The sequence below is a fragment of the Heterodontus francisci genome, chromosome 3 (genome assembly GCF_036365525.1).
Source record: "Heterodontus francisci isolate sHetFra1 chromosome 3, sHetFra1.hap1, whole genome shotgun sequence".
NCBI classification, from domain to species: Eukaryota; Metazoa; Chordata; class Chondrichthyes; order Heterodontiformes; family Heterodontidae; genus Heterodontus; species Heterodontus francisci.
The window spans coordinates 97,459,775-97,478,835 of record NC_090373.1 but is presented as its reverse complement, the minus strand read 5'-3'; the positions used below and the strand labels follow the sequence as shown (position 1 = coordinate 97,478,835).

General features: G+C 43.1%; 1 protein-coding gene across 2 annotated transcripts in view; it reads right to left on the bottom strand.

The window, feature by feature from the left end:
* Window positions 1-19,061, bottom strand: part of LOC137352494 (adhesion G-protein coupled receptor F1-like) — a 109,715-nt gene that overhangs the window by 22,337 nt on the left and 68,317 nt on the right. For both annotated transcript variants that reach the window (XM_068018027.1, XM_068018037.1), the window contains 4 exons: window positions 12,822-12,928; window positions 9,527-9,585; window positions 5,359-5,477; window positions 1,308-1,480 (listed from right to left, as the gene is read on the bottom strand). In XM_068018027.1, the coding sequence (XP_067874128.1) occupies window positions 1,308-1,480; window positions 5,359-5,477; window positions 9,527-9,585; window positions 12,822-12,928 (458 nt within the window). The remainder of the gene's footprint in view (window positions 1-1,307; window positions 1,481-5,358; window positions 5,478-9,526; window positions 9,586-12,821; window positions 12,929-19,061) is intronic.

The window sequence follows — 19,061 nt, the reverse complement described above, 5'->3', positions numbered from 1 at the left end:
GTCCCTCCCAATTTATGTTTTTCTCTCTTCCTCTCTCCCTCCCCAGTTTGTGTTGCTCTCTCTCCCTTCTCGGCTGTGTTTTTCTCTCTCTCTTCTTGCTCCCCAGGTTGTGTTTCTCTCTCTTTCCCCATCCCCACCCGCTTATGTCACTTACCTCTCTCTCTCGCTGTCCCCCGAGTTCATGACTCTTGCTCTCTCTCTCTCTCTCTCTCTCCTTCCCCCAGTTTGTGTTTCTCTGTCTCTCTCTCCCTCCCCCAGTAATGGTTGCTCCCTCCCCCACCACTTGCGATTTTCTCTCTCTCCTCAGTTGCTCTCTCAGGACTCAAGAGTTTCCAGGCTATTTTCTTTGGCCCCAATGCCATCATCCTCACAATCAGCAAAGAAGCAGTGTTTCCAAATAATGGGAGGACCAGCGGGGCTCAGACAATGTGGTTTGGTTACAGGCCATGGCAGCTGGTGTACTGTGTATGAGTGAACCACGTGTACAAGGACATTTCTCCAAAGTCACCAGCAACAGCACTGGGGAGACCAATTGCCCATTCCTGTAAACTCCCACTCAAAGTGGGAACCCTGGTCCAAGTCTGGATGGTGCCTGGCTTGGAGGAGAGCTTGAAGTGATAGCATTGCTGCAACATTGGCGTTCTTGCTCCTCTTGGAAGTAGAGGTTGCAGGGCAAGAAAGTGTTGCAGTGCATCTTGTAGATAGTACATTCTGCAGCTACAGTGCATTCGTGGTGGAGGGGGTTAGATACTAAAGGCAGTGGCATGTATGCAAGCAAACTACTTTTGTGCTAGATGTATTGAGCTTTTTTACCAAATTCCTGACTTGTGCTTTGCAACTGCTTTGAGAGGCTTTGAGGGCTGAGGAGGTGAGCTCATCATCACAAAGTACCAATCCAGTGCCCTGATTAGATAGCCACAATGTTGATACGGCTGGTTCAGTTAAACTTAAATCAATGGTAATGCAGGGAATTTTAATGGTATGGCAATTGTGCTGCTCTTGAAGGTCAGAGGAATGTGGTTGCACTTTATTTTTTGGCAATGGTCATGTCTAACAGTTAGATGGCACAAATGTTACCCATTCCTAGCCAAGCCTGGATGTTAAGTATTACAATTTTAAGTTCAGTGTCAATATGAACTCTGTCATTCTGTATCTTCGAGTCCACCAAACATGTATGAATTGTGATCATTAGCACAATTGGCTTAATCCAGCTAACAACTGTACTGAAATAATACAATGAAGGATTTGGTGAGAGCATATTTTACAAGAACAGCACTTATTGTATTTTCTACTCTTACAATTCATACCTGAAGAATATTGTTGATTTCTGTTGATATACAGAAATCCATTTTGTCGCCATACTTTCCATTCTTTTCACATCGTATCTTCTCGACCCCCCCCTGGTTTTTGCAGGGGATTTCTGCGGTGGAGTTATAATTTGTTGTGCCATAAACTTCATGATTACATGGTATTTCATCATCTGTTTAAAGAAAGCAAGGTTCAGACAGCTTTCCAAAAGCTATACAGTCTAGTTTTTCTTGTTCCTATAAATTTATATTTTGTCCCATACTCATTTGTTTTGTGCATACTTGATTATTGGCATGTGAATATTTACCACAGCGTGAAATACATGTTTAGAAGTGTAATGGGGAACAATTAACGACTGCCAACTATCTCTATCCATGGATGTCGTACATCATTTGGAACTGGAGTGTGTTAACTTGCTAAAAAATGAAATGAATGAAAGGGGGGGGGGGGGGGGGGTAGAAAAACAAGTAAGAGACAATGGGAGTAATGTTGAAGTGATAATTCCAGATGAAAGAAGCCAGCCTTCCACTTGATTGAAGCAGTCAGAGCCTTATTCAAATATAATAAATAAATATAAAAATACACCAATCATGGGGGAGGGGAGAGGGGTGGCATTGGAGGGGGCGGGAAATATGGCACCTCCTCCATGGAGATAAGTTATTCCAGGTAAGTAAAAGGGTTGTGGGGGGCAAACTAATTCCATTATAGGCCCTGGAGGGTCAGGTATTTGGGGGAGGGGCCGATTTATGTGGAGCCACAAGGAGCATTAATTCCTTTACTGATCACACAACATTTGCAAAGACAGCTGGTAAGGCCACTCTGTGGCAAGTACCAATAAGCAAAGTGTGCATGGCTCCCCCTGCTGGTACTGCAAAACTTCACTCGATGGAGGCAGCAGGTCAAATGATGAAACCTCCAGGAACATCCAACCGGAGTTGATAACTCTTGGTTAAACTCAAGATTTTTTTTTCTGGCTATGATGAACACCATTCTGACTATTTCTATAATCATGTAGTGACTGAGAGAAAAGTTTCTACTGTATCAGTCTTTTAATAACCTGCAATATGCCGTGCCCCTTGTCATCTGTCCCAGGGATTAAAAGTTGTATTCTGCACTACTGCCAATTCAAGTTGAATGATTCTACTTTCCATATTTCAAATTCTTGCATCCAATACCATAGTTTGAGTATTAGAAGGCCAATCATGAGCCTTTACTCAAACTGGCAGTAACTTTTATATTTTGTCATGCACTATGCAGCAATCTAGGCTTTAAGAACATAAGAACTAGGGGCAGGAGTAGGCAATTCAGCCCCTCGAGGCTGCTCCGCCATTCAATACGATCATGGTTGATCTCATCTCGGCCTCAACTCCACTTTCCTGCCTGTTCTCCATAACCCTTCAACCCATTACTAATTAAAAATCTGTCTATCTCCTCCTTAAATTAAGGCGACATTGGAAACTATTAATCCCAGTTCTCAAATTCTGATGTAACTATAGACTGACAAGAGGTATGTTATGCTGGAAGGCTAAAAACACCAATTGAGCCAATTATTGGGGGAAGGGACAGAATTGAATGAAAAGAGGAATTTGGGGTGGTCAACCATTGCATCAGATCTGTTCCCTCACAATACTGCCCGAAGATTTCCAGGATGGGATTGGGTCTTAGATATAGTAGGAACAGGCTTTAAAAAAAACTTGCTAATGAGACAGGAGGGAGTGATCCAACCCTCTTGCCTCATTTTCCATTACTGATTTTTGTGTACAGGACATACCTGGGCAATTTTCCACATTGCAGGGTAGAAGTCAGTGTTGTAGCTGTTCTGGAACAGCTTGGCTAGGGGCGCGGCAGGTTCTGGAGTACAGGTCTTCAGTACTATTGCCGGAATAGTGTCAGGGCCCATAGCCTTTGCAGTATCCAGTGTCTTCAGTCGTTTCTTGATATCACGCGGAGTGAATCGAATTGGCTGAAGTCTGGCATCTGTGATGCTGGGGACTTCAGGAGGAGGCCGAGATGCATCATCAACTCGGCACTTCTGGCTGAAGATTGTTGCAAATGCTTCAGCCTTATCTTTCGCACCGATGTGCTGGGCTCCCCCATCATTGAGGATGGGGATATTTGTGGAGCCACCTCCTCCAGTTAGTTGTTTAATTGTCCACCACCATTCACGGATGGATGTGGCAGGACTGCAGAGCTTAGATCTGATCCGTTGGTTATGGGATCGCTTAGCTCTGTCTATCGCATGCTGCTTACGCAGTTTGGCACGCAGATAGTCCTGGGTTGTAGCTTCACCAGGTTGACACCTCATTTTGAGTATTGCCTGATGCTGCTCCTGGCATGCCCTCCTCCACTCTTCATTGAACCAGGGTTGGTCTCCTGGCTTGATGGTAATGGTAGAGTGGGGGATATGCCAGACCATGAGGTTACAGATTGTGGGTGAATACAATTCTGCTGCTGCTGATGGCCCACAGTGCCTCATAGATGCCTAGTTTTGCATTGCTAGATCTGTTCGAAATCTATCCCATTTAGCACGCTGGTAATGCCACACAACACAAAGGAGGGTATCCTCAATGTGAAGGTGGGACTTCGTATCCACAACGACTGTGCAGTGGTCACTCCTACCAATCCTGTCACGGACAGATGCATCTGCGGCAGGCAGATTGGTGAGGACGAGGTCAAGTATGTTTTGCCCTCTTGATGGTTCCCTCACCACCTGCCGCATACCCAGTCTAGCAGATATGTCCTTTAGAACTCGACCAGATCGCTCAGTAGTGGTGCTACTGAGCCACTCTTGGTGACGGACATTGAAGTCCCCCACCCCAGAGTACATTCTGTACCCTTGCCACCCTCAGTGCTTCCTCCAACATGGAGGAGTACTGACTCATCAGCTGAGGGAGGGCGGTAGGTGGTAATCAGCAGGAGGTTTCCTTGTCCATGTTTGACCTGATGCCATGAGACTTCATGGGGTCCAGAGTTGATGTTGAGGACTCCCAGGGCAACTCCCTCCCTACTGTATACCACTGTGCTGCCACCTCTGCTGGGTCTGTCCTGCCGGTGGGACAGGACATACCCGGGGATGGTGATGGCAGTATCTGGGACATTGTAGGTCAGGTATGATTCCATGAGTATGACTATGTCAGGCTGTTGCTTGACTAATCTGTGGGACAGCTCTCCTAACTTTGGCACAAGCCCCCAGATGTTAGTTCGGAGGACTTTGCAGGGTCGACAGGGCTGGGTTTGCCGTTGTTGTTTCCGGTGCCTAGGTCAATGCCAGGTGGTCCGTCCAGTTTCATTCCTTTTTATTGACTTTGTAGCGGTTAGATACAACTGAGTGGCTTGCTGGGCCATTTCAGAGTGCATGTAAGTGTTAACCACATTGCTGTGGGTCTGGAGTCACATGTAGGCCAGACCAGGTAAGGACAGCAGATTTCCTTCCCTAAAGGACATTAGAGAGACGTTAGTGATCCAGATGGGTTTTTACAACAATCAACAATGGTTTCATGGCCATTAGACTAGCTTTTTAATTCCAGATTTATTAATTGAATTCAAATTCCACCTTCTGCTGTGGTGGGATTTGAACCCATGTCCCAAGAGCAATACCCTGGGTCTCTGGGTTACTAGTCCAGTGACAATATCACTATGCCACCGCCTCCCCAGTGGAACAGAAGAATCTTTTTGATCCAAAGTGTCCAAAACCACAAAACCTGAAAAGTTATGAAAGTCTGGTTTAATTTCTTCTTTGTGCTAAAGTTTACATTTCCCAACCATCCCTGCTCCCAAAATTTCTAGAGACTAATAGGAGTCCTGATTGCACAGATATTCAGCTGGAGCTGAGCCCATATCTTAGTGCTGGTGACTCAGAATGTGCAGCATCCTTAGTAAGTGAACGTACTTATCATTCAAAATTGCCTAAAATGCTTTAACATCCAACAATGCAAATATAGCATGCTATTTTGTTAGGCAATAAGTATTCATTTTTCTACCATAAACTACAGATTTATAACTTCAAACCCTCTTTATCAAAATTATTTTATTATTCAAAAGACTGCTTACCAGTTAAAAACACAATTCCAGGAATAGACTCTTTCAGACGGTTGCGGCTGGTGGTAATTTCTTCCTCAGTTAAAGGCTTATTTGAGCGTACTTCATGGAGCACAATTACACTCCCCTTACTAAATTAATAAAGACAAGAAAAGGGAATTACTACAGCCATTTTGTTAAATAATATAATTCAAACTAAGAACCTACTGAAGGTGCAAATGAATGGGAAGTTCTGCCTTTATCCTGTATAGTTTTGGTGCAGCTAGTGTTAAAATAAAAGCTTCTCAATAAGCTTCAAAATGTAAAATTGGAGGCTCACCAGACTGAACCTTGCACTGAGGTGTCAGTGGCTTTTAAGTGTAATTCCAGTGGTTCCTTTGCCACTTCCAAAATTCCTTGACAGAAGTGACAGGAATGTACAATACGCCTGTCCATATATTCAAATGATGAAAATATGGCATTTGATGTAATTTCCATAATTTTTATCCCAGCAATACTGAATGCTAAGCCTCCTGTACAGTCCTGGTATCCAGGAGAGTACCCAGAAAGAAGAATTAAATGTAAACTAAGTGCAGCTTTCACCTAAGCAATTGCAGGATGATTTTGTAAAAAATGTTGACTTATTTTTTTCACCTTGGGACCACCAAGGCCACAAGCCACCTGTGTTGTGACCAATGACCAACAAGCTGCTCACACTAAGATAGATGCCCAATGTCCTGCTGCCACCCTGAGGCCACAGATCACCCTCACTCTGACAGATGCCCATCATCATGCCACGGGCCACTGCACTGTGACAGATGTTCAACAAACTACTGCCTACTTGAGGCAGTAGGCCGGCTGCACTGTGATAAATTCCCAACCACCCGCTGCTACCATTCTCTGCACAGTTAAAATATGCAAATCACCCAGGGTTGGGGGGGGGGGGGTATTGTTGGGGGTGGGGGGGTTGGCGGTGGGCAGGGGTAGACTATTGAGTAAAATTCCTGCTGGATTCACCAAAGCCACAAGTCTTAACCACTATCTGTGTGGAGGAGACAAAACTTGCTCATCAGGAAATCAAGGGGGGCAATTTCCTTTCTTGCACCTGGGCATTTTAGACTGCCCGGGTACTGCCTGTGGATAAAGGGAGACTGGGCAGGCAGGATTGCAGGCTGTAATAAAGTGTGTTCAATTTAAAATGAATGCAGGAGAATCTGGCTGTCCATTACAGATATGCAAACCTCCCTGTTTATTTTCCTCAATGTACTGTGCCTGGATGATCTTTTATGCCAAGAAAATAACAAAAAAGTTGACTCCAGTTGTTTTGAATTGTATTATATACTGTAAAGCAAATGCTGGAGACCTAGGCAACATGGGCTAAATTATCTGATCATCACGCTAAACAGTAACCCATTAAAATGAAAGCAAAATACTGCGGATGCTGGAAATCTGAAACAAAAACAAGAAATGCTGGATTCACTCAGCAGGTCTGGCAGCATCTGTGGAAAGAGAAGCAGAGTTAACGTTTCGGGTCAGTGACCCTTCTTCGGAACTCAGTTCCGAAGAAGGGTCACTGACCCGAAACGTTAACCCATTAAAATGAATGTGCTCTCATTAACTTCACAATCAATAGACCCATACCCATCAATACGTTTAATTTCTTAGAATCCCATGGGACCATATTCATGGATTGTGCATTTGATCACAGGTGTTTAACAGTTTTCATCTTGAATTGCTGCAAGGGAAATTTTCAGTCCTGGAGAATACATCCTGTCCTACGTTTTCCAGACTGTTTTGGCAATTTTAGGTCAGGCAATGTCAGGAAATCAGGGAATGTGTAACATTAAATTCCCATCAATGCAAGCATCACTTTTTGAGCCAGCTATCCAAATAGGGATACATGAATTTCAACTACATGCTAATAGCTTCAGATGTCAAATTCCCTGATTTCATTTCTGCCCAAAAGTAACTACTCTGAAATAAAACAAGTGCCCCATATTTCTAAGCAGCAGCCTAGAGGCAGAAATATTGTACTGACAAAGAGGCCTATAGTTTGCATTTTTCTAAACTTATTCCTAGTTTTTTTTGGAAAGGGTGTATATTGTGGAATCCAGATCACAACTACATCAAAGTTTGGATTTCTGCCTTCTGTTTTGGGGCTCCCATTGTTGCTGATCCCCCATTTAATAAAGAGGGGGGAATCAAAAAGGAAAACCTAAAATATGCAAATCAGACTGTCAAGTGCGGGCATTGGGAATTTCTCTCTATCAATGTTACTTAGGGTAAGAGGAGAAGGAGGAACAACATAGGGAGATCAGGCAGCACCAAAGGCATATGGCACCACCCTCCGATACTCTCACTCTAGAACATACAGACCCAGGACCTCCTACTGCCGCCTGGCCCAGCCATTTTGGGGTCTTAGTGGGCTCAACACAGAATAGTTTCTAGGTCCAGTTTTTTTTTTGTTCAAACCTGAATTCAAATTCTCAAACTGTCATATTGGGACATTATCTCGTGTATTGGTATAATCGTCTACACTATTAATCCAGTAACACAACCACTCAACACCATTCCAGAAATGCAAGCAGGGCAAATAATGTGACTATATCATAAACAGGTCTGAAATTGTGCTGCAGTCATTACCAACCATCCTCATATTAAAATGAAGCTTTCACACATCTTACGAGAGCACACTAGGCCAGTTCGACAGGCTAGCCGGAAGATCACGTTACTCTAATTGGAGAGGAATCAAGTGAAGAAATTGCTGAATTTTTCAGTCCTCAAATGCATGTTACATAACAATGAGACAAGTTCTGACAAACTGAAAATACAATCATCATAAGGATGTTATTGTGCATTGCATCCTACATGATTTACAAAAATAGCGTGTCATACATGAGTTGGAGGAATGGAAAACCGGGCCAGAGCAGCAAAGTGATCAGGGTGAAGGTTGGAGATTCACAAGGATGTTGCCAGGAATGGAGAATTTTAGCTATGAGCAAAGATTGGACAGGTTGGGCTTGTTTCTTTTGGAACAGAGGATAAGGTGAGATTTAATTGAGGTGTATAAAATTATGAGGAGCTTAGATAAAGTGGATAGGAAGGACCTATTTCCGTTAGCAGAGAGGTCAATAATCAGGGGTCATGGATTTAAAGTGATTGGCAGAAGGATTAGAAGGGAGTTGAGAATTTTTTTCACCCGGAGGGTGATGAGGCCTAGAACTCACTGCCTAAAAGGGTGTTTGAGGGAAAAACCTTCATTGAATTTTAAAAAAAAACTTGGATATGCATTTGAGGTGTTATAACATACAGGGCTACAGAGCAAGAGCTGGACGGTGGCATTAGACTGGATAACTTTTTTTCCGGCCAGCATGGATATGATGGAGTGAATGGCCTCATTCTCTGTTGTAAACCCTTCTATGTTATTTGTTTCAATCAGCAACAATGGCACAAGAAAAAGTAAAGGGTATCCATCCAGTGACTGCTGGTTTGACAGCTAATGTGCAAATTTAACAAGGGAAATTATTTCATAAGCTCTGTATCGACAGTGGGGTCATGAAAGATGCTATATAAATGCAAGTTCTTTCTTTCCAAGACAATTAATGTATTATTTCTTAAATGCTGTTACTCCCTATCCTAATACTTCTCTGATGTGACATCCAAGTGGCATGTGCATATACGATGGCCGTCCACTTCAATTCATATGCCCGCTATTCAGGACTGCTAAATCCTAATCTAGGACCTCAGTCACTGCCCCCTCCCTCCCTACCCTTAAAATTTGTGGGATTGGGGGAGTTTTCATGATTTGCATGCTCGTGACGGGATGGGAATGTATCTGGACTGAGCCCCACTGAAGAGTCCAGAAACACTGCCAAAAGTGCCCAGGTTATGGATTGGTAGGGAAGGGTTGGGTCCTCTGCCCCTTGCTATAAGCAACATTAAGGTGACCCTGTGGGCCCCTTACAAAGTGAGCCACCTTATAATTTTTTTTTGGATTGCAGAGTAGATGTTTGGGGTCTAGGCAATGTCGATGAAAACCTACCCTTATGTGTCCAAAATAAAATGCATCTGTAAATGTTCTATTCCTTCATGTGTTGTATCCCACTTTCCAGCTTCAACTTATATATCAGGTTCTCTCTGTTTTGACATTAGACCTTAAGAGTAAAATGCAACTGTGAAAAAATCTCAAACTATCACTTACGTGAATCCCAGAATATCCACTGCAGCACTGCTATCTGCACTTCGGTAGGCCTCTTCCAACTAGAGAAATGGTTATAAATAGATTAGAAATATAACATTCTAAAAATAAATGTGCAAAAACAAAAGGGTGGCAAACATTTTTAATTCTACAGAGATATATGAATAAAAATGAAACACATTTCACCCTACACCCTACAATATAATGACACAAATTTTATTGTGGCAGGGCATCTAACGACGTCTGCCATTAGTTAGATTTGCCCTTGCATATTTAGGTTTTTAATTTGCCAAGTTGCTGACAGTGTGATCTGCTAACGGTGCAGTGAGAAGCACCGGGCACCTGGGACATGAGTGAACAGGGCAAGCAGCAGTTTATCTCCTTAACCAATCAAATTGAAGGATTGTGAAATAAACAGTGCAAGGACTAAGAAGAAACTGTTATTCAGAATGGGTGAATTCAATGTTAAATTAGGTACAGAAAGTGGAATAAAGAGAGAGGAAGAAAGAGTGGGATAAGAGAGTGAGAAAGAGACAGAAAGGAAAAGTAAAGAAAAAATCACATTATTAAAACCCTCACCAACATTTAAAGTCTGAAGGAATAAGGTTAATAATAAGGAATACAGTTAATTATCAATACCAGAGAGGTTGATTGGCAGTAATGAACACTTATCACATCATTAAAAGGCTAGTTAGACTGGATTGAACAATATTTAACTTTCTGTAGCGAGATTAGTCGGTATCTTGGTTGGAATCTCACCCTATTCAATGTATGCCAATGATGAGGCAGACAGCGAGATGCTGTTTTCATGAAGCTAACAGCAGAGCAGTGAATCTCAGACAGCAACTTTTGTATATTTGAGTTTAACCATGCATCTTCCCCCGTGTGAAGTTGCTGTATCATTTACGCATAAATAAGTGAGTATCACTAGCCTGACCACTATTTTGACAGCAAATTACAGCCCATTGAGTTTGTTATGTATGGCACACACTCCTTTTTTGAACATCACAAGTCTGTCATGTGACTAGGTAAATCTCATTAGGAATTAGCATTTTAAAACTGCCTGCCACACTGTCACAACCTACAGCAGCACATTTCTAGCACTAGAGGGAACTTCATAAACTTGAGAATTCACAGATTTATACATTTTGAGCTGATTTCAGAATTACAGGTGTATCAATTTGGCTGATAAGTACACGTTATCCGTAGTAAGGTAATGGCCAGGAAGAGCTCAATTTTTTTTAGAAATACACTCAAGTGACTGAATTATTTCCCAGAGCTGAGGAACAGGTGATTGAACATGATCCCTTGAAATAACATTGGTATGGCAATGGTTTAATAACAATTTGTTTTTATTCATTAACAGGATGTGGGCATCGCTGGCAAGGCCAGCATTTATTGCCTGTCCCTAATTGCCCTTGCGAAGGCCTTCTTGAATACAACTGAGTCGTTTGCTAGACCACTTCACAGGCCAGTTAAGAATCAACTACATTGCTGTGGGTCTGGAGTCAGATGTCAGCCTCGCCAGACAAGGGCGGCAAATTTCCTTCCCTGAAGAATATTAGTGAACCAGATGAGTTTTTACAACAATCAAATAGTTTCACGGGCACCATGATTGGTACCAGCTTTTTATTTCAGATTTTTATTAAATTAACTGAATTTAAATTCCCCAGTTGCCACAGTACAGTTTGAACTCATGTCTCCTCTTTATTGGTCAAGGCCTCTGGATTACTAGTCCAGTAACGTAACTACTATACTACTGTACCCTCTTACAATGCCAATGAAAACATGCATTGAATAACCAAGAATTGACCACAGAGGAACCAATACAGGAAGGATCTGCTACCAGTTCAAACAAAATTTGCTTTGGATTGCAGCAGATTTTCTTACATGGTTCAGATACCCACCAAATTCATGACAGAATCAAATCAGAAAACAATATAATGGGTAAATAAATCCACCAAGATCAGGGCAGTATCTAGGCTTAAACATGAGGTTGCAAAAAGTTGAATGCAAGTATTCGACAGTAGCAAGTCAGATTCATTTCTATGGTTACAAAAATTGCTATATATGTAATAAAAAATCTCTTGTATTATGCATGCTTTGGCCCAGAAACATTACTTCATGTAACACTTTCTGTAGCAACATTTAAAATGGAAAACCATATGGAAACTTTTATAATGGGAAAATAATATGCAAAAAGTTACCCATCACAGCTGGTTAATGAACCAACTGATTCCCTCAAAATGATTTTTGAAAAGTTGTTTACCCAGTAACTGAAACTTTTGCGTCCAAGGCTAGGTACTAAACCAATTTGTTCTTAAATCAAAAAGATTAAGGCCAGAATTTTACGTTGGGCAGGAGGCCCCGCCAACCGGCCGAAAAGTCGGGGGACGAGCCCGCCTCCACCAGGCTGGGGAGCCATGCCGGGATTTTTTGCTGCCCAGGCCTTTAATTGGTCATGGGGCGGACCTCCACCTCCTTGAGGCAGGAGGTCCTGTGTAATGGAGCTACCGGACAATCAGCAGGCTGACAGCTCTTAGTCCCAGCAGCAGCACCGGGAGCGGTGGCCACCTCTGGGACAACACCCAACCATCAGAAGGAAGATGAAGGACGGTCCTGGAATGCCGGTAAGTTTTTAGGGCTTCGCCGGGGACAATTGACCAAGCCCCAGTGAGTCGGGGGGGGGCAGTTAGGATGGGGGGGTGGGGAGGGTTGTGCATTGGGGGCAGTTTGGGCATCAGGGGCAGCCCTCCATGGAGGCATAGGGTGCCTGATCAGGAGGGCCCCCCCAGCCCACAAGAAGGCCACCTGGTTTTACCAGACGGGATTCATGGGGCCTTTGGCGTCTGGCTGCTGAGGGTAAAATACCCGTGGCAGCAGGAGGAGGCCCTTAAGTGGCAGTTAATTGGCCACTTAAGGGCCTTGATTGGCCTGGGGCAGGTGGGCTGTTTCTCGTTTCTACTGCCCCATGTAAAATTGCATTTGGGGTGGGAGGGGTTGGGAACAGAAACACCGCCTCTCACTCAATTTTACGCCACCCCTGCCACCAGCCCACTCGTTAGGGGACAGAAAAATTCTGGCCTAAATATTGCACAGTGACAGCATTACATTTTCTCATTGAATTGCCTTTTGAAGCTTTTAAGATCTTTATTAGTGGTTTTACTTTAAGGCATCAGCCTGGACTTAGACCAGAATTTCCGTTACACACTCCTGAAAGGCAAGGCTACCCGCCAGTAGAACACAGTTGAAAAATTACACTTTTTGAGTCTGTAATGTTATTCATTCAGTTACATACCAACATTTTAAATTCTTTTGAGCGGTTTTTAAATAAGGCTGAGGAACGATTGTTCAGTTCATCTGTAAAGCTCAGATCTTTAACTTCGAATGCATATTTCTGTCTTACTGCAAAAAAAATTATTAATCTTTTATTGTTTCAAATTTAAAGCATGTGTAAATGCTAGCTATTTAGGCACTTGGTATTAATAATGAATTAAAACATCCAACAAAGAATTGAGTGGAATTTTTCAGAAAAATATTATATAAAACTGAAACTTTCACAGATTAGCAAAAATAGAATGATCAATATGTAAAATTAAAAGAATCAGGCTAGTTTATAACACATACTCGTTGTGAAATTGGGATCTTTTGTACCCATTTTTTTGGCTTTATGAGTGCCCTTAGACTTCCAAGAAGGTGTCTGCAGCATGTGCGTACACTCTTAGGGTGAGCTACACAGGGCATAATATCGGTGAGGAGGTAAGCACGCATGCAGTGTAAAGATTGTCGGAAATATGCAGAGCAGGCAGATCATGAATGTATGTTTGGTGGGCACCTGCACATCCACCCCCCCCCCCCCCACCAAAAGCCCCTTGCGGATACAGCACATCTTTTCTCCTTTCCACTTCCTCCACCAACTTCTAGTGCAGTATCTGCCATTACTCAATGTTTCATAGGTTAGCTTCACTTCCTGCATGAGTTCCAGCATTTGATGCACCATATTGCACCTCCCCTTTAAGAAGTGCAAGCCAGCTTTAACTGGTGCTAGCCACTCACGATATTGGCACCCTGCTGAAGCGCCAGCCAATCAACAGCACAATTAGTGCTGGCTGGATGCTGAAATCAGTTAAAACAGCAGATAGCACAAAGTTGATGTGTGGCCTTTGCTGCAATCAAGGGCTGCGATGAATCGTGCATCGCTATCCCTGTGCCTGTTTTCAGGAGCTATCAAATTGAACCCTTGCTGTGTCAATGGTACCTGGCGTTTCAGTCTATCTTTGGTCAGTTTTAGTGCTAGCCACTGTCATGTAGCTGTCAATTTAGGTCTGAGCTCGGTATATTCCACATCTAAAATGAGTGGTAATATCCCCTCAACAATATGTAGGATGGTGGCCCTCATTGCTGCATTGTTTGCTGAGAAATAATGTCATTGATTACCAGCATATTCTGTTGCAGATTTTCCACTATTGCAGAATCTCCATCAGGGTACAAGTTCCACTGGCTGTAAAGCTACGGTCCCTGATGCCACCGATTATCTAGGTTTACGCCACTTTGTATATTTTAGGGTAGGCTCCCCAACTTCTACCAGAAGCCCTACCTGGGAGGATCATTGATTGCACTGGCCAATTTGGCCCTTTAAATTTGAAATTCCCCTTCTCCACCACATATGGTAACTCTGAACATCAGGCACCCCTAATATTGCTTTTGCTATGGTACAATTAAGAAAAATATATTGGAGGAAGTATTTCTACAATACCATTACAAATGGTCACCCATATATGGCAGAATATGTTCTCCTTTTTTGCGGAACTGACTCCTTATTCCTTTCAACTTATGATATATCAATTATATCAATTATGTTGTAATTTTTCTATGGTTCTATGGTTCAACATAACTCGAGGAAAATCTATATTCAGTGCATATATAAATAAAATTAGAAAAGTGGACAGATAGAACAAAATTCAATCTTGCAGTCATCTCTTTCACTAAATTCACAATATTTTGAAGTAAATAGAAAGAGTTTCACCCTGCCTCCAAAAATACTCATTTTTTTTCTCTCTGTGGTTCTCCTTTCAGTTGCACAACTTTCCATGATATTGAAATATTTAGCAATAGCTGTTCTGCCTCATCTTCACATGCAGCCATTGCTCCATTTTGTTTTGAGGAAGGTGCCCCTTATAACCAAAGATGGCACGTTTCCTTGCCTGAACCTCCATGAACATGGCTTTCCAGGCTGTATCAATAAAGGGAGAAGTCATGCCTGTAACCTTGGAATTGTCACCACAAATCTGCTCTCCAAACCATCCATTTCCTGCTCCACATGATTTGCAAATACACCGTTATCATGTTCTATTTGCTCATTCCACAGATTCCTACTCCATCCACTGCTGTGCCAGTGAGCCATGCAAAGTGCGCTGGGAGCACAGCACCCAAATATTAATGAAGAGCCTGCAAAAAATTTGGCAAGACACTCCACCCTCATCCCTCCCCAGTGCACTTATGATGTAAAATGCACCTGTGCTAGTATTATGCAATCTCAGGCCCTAAATTGGGTTGTTGGCTTCTTTCAAACCCTTCAAATGTGTCAGTGTTGGGGTGCAAATCCATTCAAATTAGGTTGGAACTTTGTGTATTAGCTTCTCCTGCTACTAATCTACTACCGCATTTAGCTTTGCAAACAATATGTCATTTTGGAGAATTAGAATTTTTTTAAAAGCCACCCTTCTGGTCTAAACCTCACACTATCACAAAACATTACTTATTGAAGACATCTTTAGCCAATATTCAATTTGTAACTTCAGTCCTACAAACTGGCCTTTGATATTCTCTTACAGAAAGACCCATCACCAGTTAGCAAAATACATAGTTAACATCCAGTGCAAAAATGAATATCAGTGGGGGGTTTTCTGGCTTAGTCTGCAGTCTTCAAATTACATTTATCATGTACCAGATCCCTTGTATTCCGTAATATTTATTTTTGGAAAACAGATCTTGTATCAGAGGGATACTTAATCAACATTCCTAAAGCTGGTATGCCTCACTTTTACACTCATATCAGCTGCTAATCCTTCATTGGCCTTTACCAAGCTAAACACAGAAACTTCTGGGCTGGAAGTCTCTGTCCTAGGCCTACACTCTCTGCCTTGTTTGGGCCCTCTATACCTGGTAGCTTCCTCAGTTGAGAGAGGTGGTGGGAAAACAAACCCAGGCAATTTTCTGCTAGCAGGTGTAATAAACAGATTAGGGTGACTATAAATACTGAACTTCACACAATAACCATATAACTGAGATCCAGAGGCTTCTCTGGCTATTCCACTACATTTGGCAGAAGACCTATGAAAAGTTCCGAAGAAGGGTCACTGACCCGAAATGTTAACTCTGCTTCTCTTTCCACAGATGCTGCTGAGTGATTGCAGCATTTCTTGTTTTGGTCAAATGACTAACTGGCTGATCCAGGGTTTTTTGAACTGGTCACGGAGAGTTTCAACTCAGAGTATCTCTTTGCTTCTGGACTGAAAAGATCTCTCCTGTCTGCTTCCATCTCTTTCTCACAAGCATCTGAATCCACTGAAGATACATGAACCCCAGAAAGAAAAATCTCCTACAGCAAACAAGGTTTAAGAAGAATATTGGGCCCCAACGAAAAGCAAGATCTACCTACAATCAAGGACTCTACAGTGAGCTTGAAGAACCGTAACAAAAATGCCTCATATTTTTCCACTTTATTTTTCTTCTGCTTTTTTCTGTCTCTATTTGCATATGTGTATCGCATGCGCATGCTAGTGTGGGCACATTGTGTATCAGTGGGCATTAACTGAATTAGAGTTTAAGTTGAAGTTTAATAAATTTCAATTTTTCTTCTTTAAACCTAAGAAAACCTGTTTGTGCTGGTTTCTTTGCCTTATAACTGGAAAGCGGTGAACAAGGATTCACCAAGTGGGAGCTAAAAACACAATGTGTTTAAAATTAAACACTGTCACAGTAAGACCAGGTGAAGGCTGAAAGGGACCCCTAGACACTTTTCTCACCGGGTCATAACAGAAATTTGGGGGCTAGCATCCGGAATTGACCCACAGACAAACAAGAGAAATTGGAAGTGGGAAGCCAAATTGTTCCCAATTAAAAAAAGATCAAGATTTCAATATAGGTTTTCTTGTGGTTGCGTGTGCTTGAATACTAACATGTCTGCAACTGAAGCTAGTAGCTCCCCAAGCCAGGGTGAAGTAACTTGGGATAAGTTAAAAGCACTGTCTGTGGAGGAGTTGAGGAAAATGGCTGAGCAGTGTGGGATCACTGTACGTGGCAAGTCTAGGAAGTTTGAACTCCTAACGCTAGTGGCCAACCAGTTTCCCCTTGAATCTGAAGAAGCAGAAGCAGGGTGAGAAGGAGATCCTGACAGGGTATTGCAAGCAAAGTTACAATTGGAACAGAGGAAACTTGAATTAGAGGAGATGGCGAAAGAAAGAGCTTTCCAGAAGGAACGTGAAGAAAAAGAAAGACAGGAGAAGAAATGAGAGCGACAGAGGAGAGAAAGAGAAAAAGAATATTCTGGAAGGAATGTGAAGAGAGAGAGCTGGAGCGGCTTGAGTTAACGAGAGGGGGACAGAGTAACCCCAGTAAAAGCATGGCCAATATGGAGGAGCGTAATTCAGGGCTGGGTATGGAATTGTTAAAACTAGCTCAACTAATTCCAAAATTCAATGAGAAGGATGTAGAAGATTTTTGTGACCTTTGAGAAACTGGCAAGGCAGCTCAAATGGTCAGCTGAGACCTAGTCTCTTTTACTACAAAGCAAGCTAACCGGAAAAGCCCATGAGGTTTATTCCCTGGTGCCAGATGGGAGTTCATCAAATTATGAACTGACCAAAAATGCTATCATCGGGGCATAGGAATTAGTACCCGAAGCTTATCGCCAAAAGTTTAGAACCCTCAAAAAGCAAGCTAATGAAACTTAGCTGGAGTTTGAAAGAAGTAAGCAGCTGGCTTTTGACAAGTGGCTGAGGGCTCTTAAAGTACAGCTCAGCTATGAGAATCTCAGAGAAGTAATTCTGTTCGAGGAATTTAAACACTCTCTCCCACTCTCCATAAAGACCCATGTAGAAGAGCAGCGGGTCCAGAGAGCCCAGCAAGAGGTCGTACTGGCCAATGAGCTTGCTTTAATTTATAAGTCGGTTTCTCAGAGGTGAACCTCTCCAAGTCACTCCCACAAATCCAAATGGGACAAAGAGTGGGAAGGTGATAGCAGCCTAAGCAGTCCTGGGAGAGAAAGGAAAGCAGGAGACACCGGGGGCCCTCTTCTAGCCAAAAAGGAAGGTGCTGTGAGCAAGTGTGAGACCTAGAGACCTGTGTGCTTCCATTTTAATAAAGCAGGGCATTTAAAAGCTGACTGCTGGAAACTAAAGGGAAAACCTATAGGGTTAATCAGGGCACACCCACTCAGTGAAGAAGCGAACATGTTAGAAAGCACAGCAGAACAAGCTGTGGCTTTAACTGCAGTAAGAGTGAGACCCGGGAAGCTTAATGCTGCAAGTGCAGGAAAAGCTTATAGGATTTGTGAGGATTATCCAGGGTTTTGTGTTTGAAGGGAAAGTAACCCCATACCCCTCGAGTGGGGCAAGCAAGCCCATAGTAATTATCAGGGGCATAGGGGCCACTAGATTCCTTTTACTGGGAAAAGGCCTGACCTTTCCCCCGAAGAGTGCAGTGAACATCAGAATGGTGGTGAATGGTATTGGAGGGCAGTGTATGCCTGTACCTGTACACTGGGTGCACCTGGAGCGCATCCTACTTTTGGGACTGGTGACCATAGGGATTGTCCCTAGTTTGCCTGTGGACAAGGTTGACCTGCTCCTAGGTAATGATCTGGCGGGGTTGAAGGTGGTAGCCCCCCCAGTAGTGAAAGAAAGACCACAGGAGGTCAGAGAGACAGGGCCGTGGCAGGAGACGGTTCCCTGCAGTTTCCCTGAATGTGTAGTTGATCAGGCTGTGATCAAACTAGCTCCCCCAGAAGAGACTGAATTAGCACTGCAGGCAGATGACCAGGTCTGTCTCTCTGTCTGAGACTTTCTTTGGAAAGTTAGGAGACCCAGGGAATGAATTAAATGGATTTTCATTAGCTGAGGTTCAGCGAGCTGACCCAGTATTGCGAGAGTTAGCACAGGCTGCCCAATCTGAAAGTGAAGCAGAGGGAGTCCCTGATTGCTATTTAAAGAATGAGGTACTGATGAGGAAGTGGAGTTCTCCTCACAGACTTGAGAGCAAGGATGGCCAGTGGTTCACCAGTTAGTGGTGCCACAGAGGTACTGGAGAGAAATATTAAGAAGGGTCCACGAGACTACAGTGGCTGTACATGTCGGTATTTGAAAGACCAAAGCCCGCATAAGACAGCAGTTTGACTGGCCAAAATGCCACAAAGATGTGATGGAATACTGCTGGAGTTTCCACATGTGCCGGGTTGAGGAGAAACCCCAACCGACAGTGAAACCTGCACCCCTAAGTCCTGTACCGGTGTTAGGCGGACCCTGCAGCAGAGGACTGA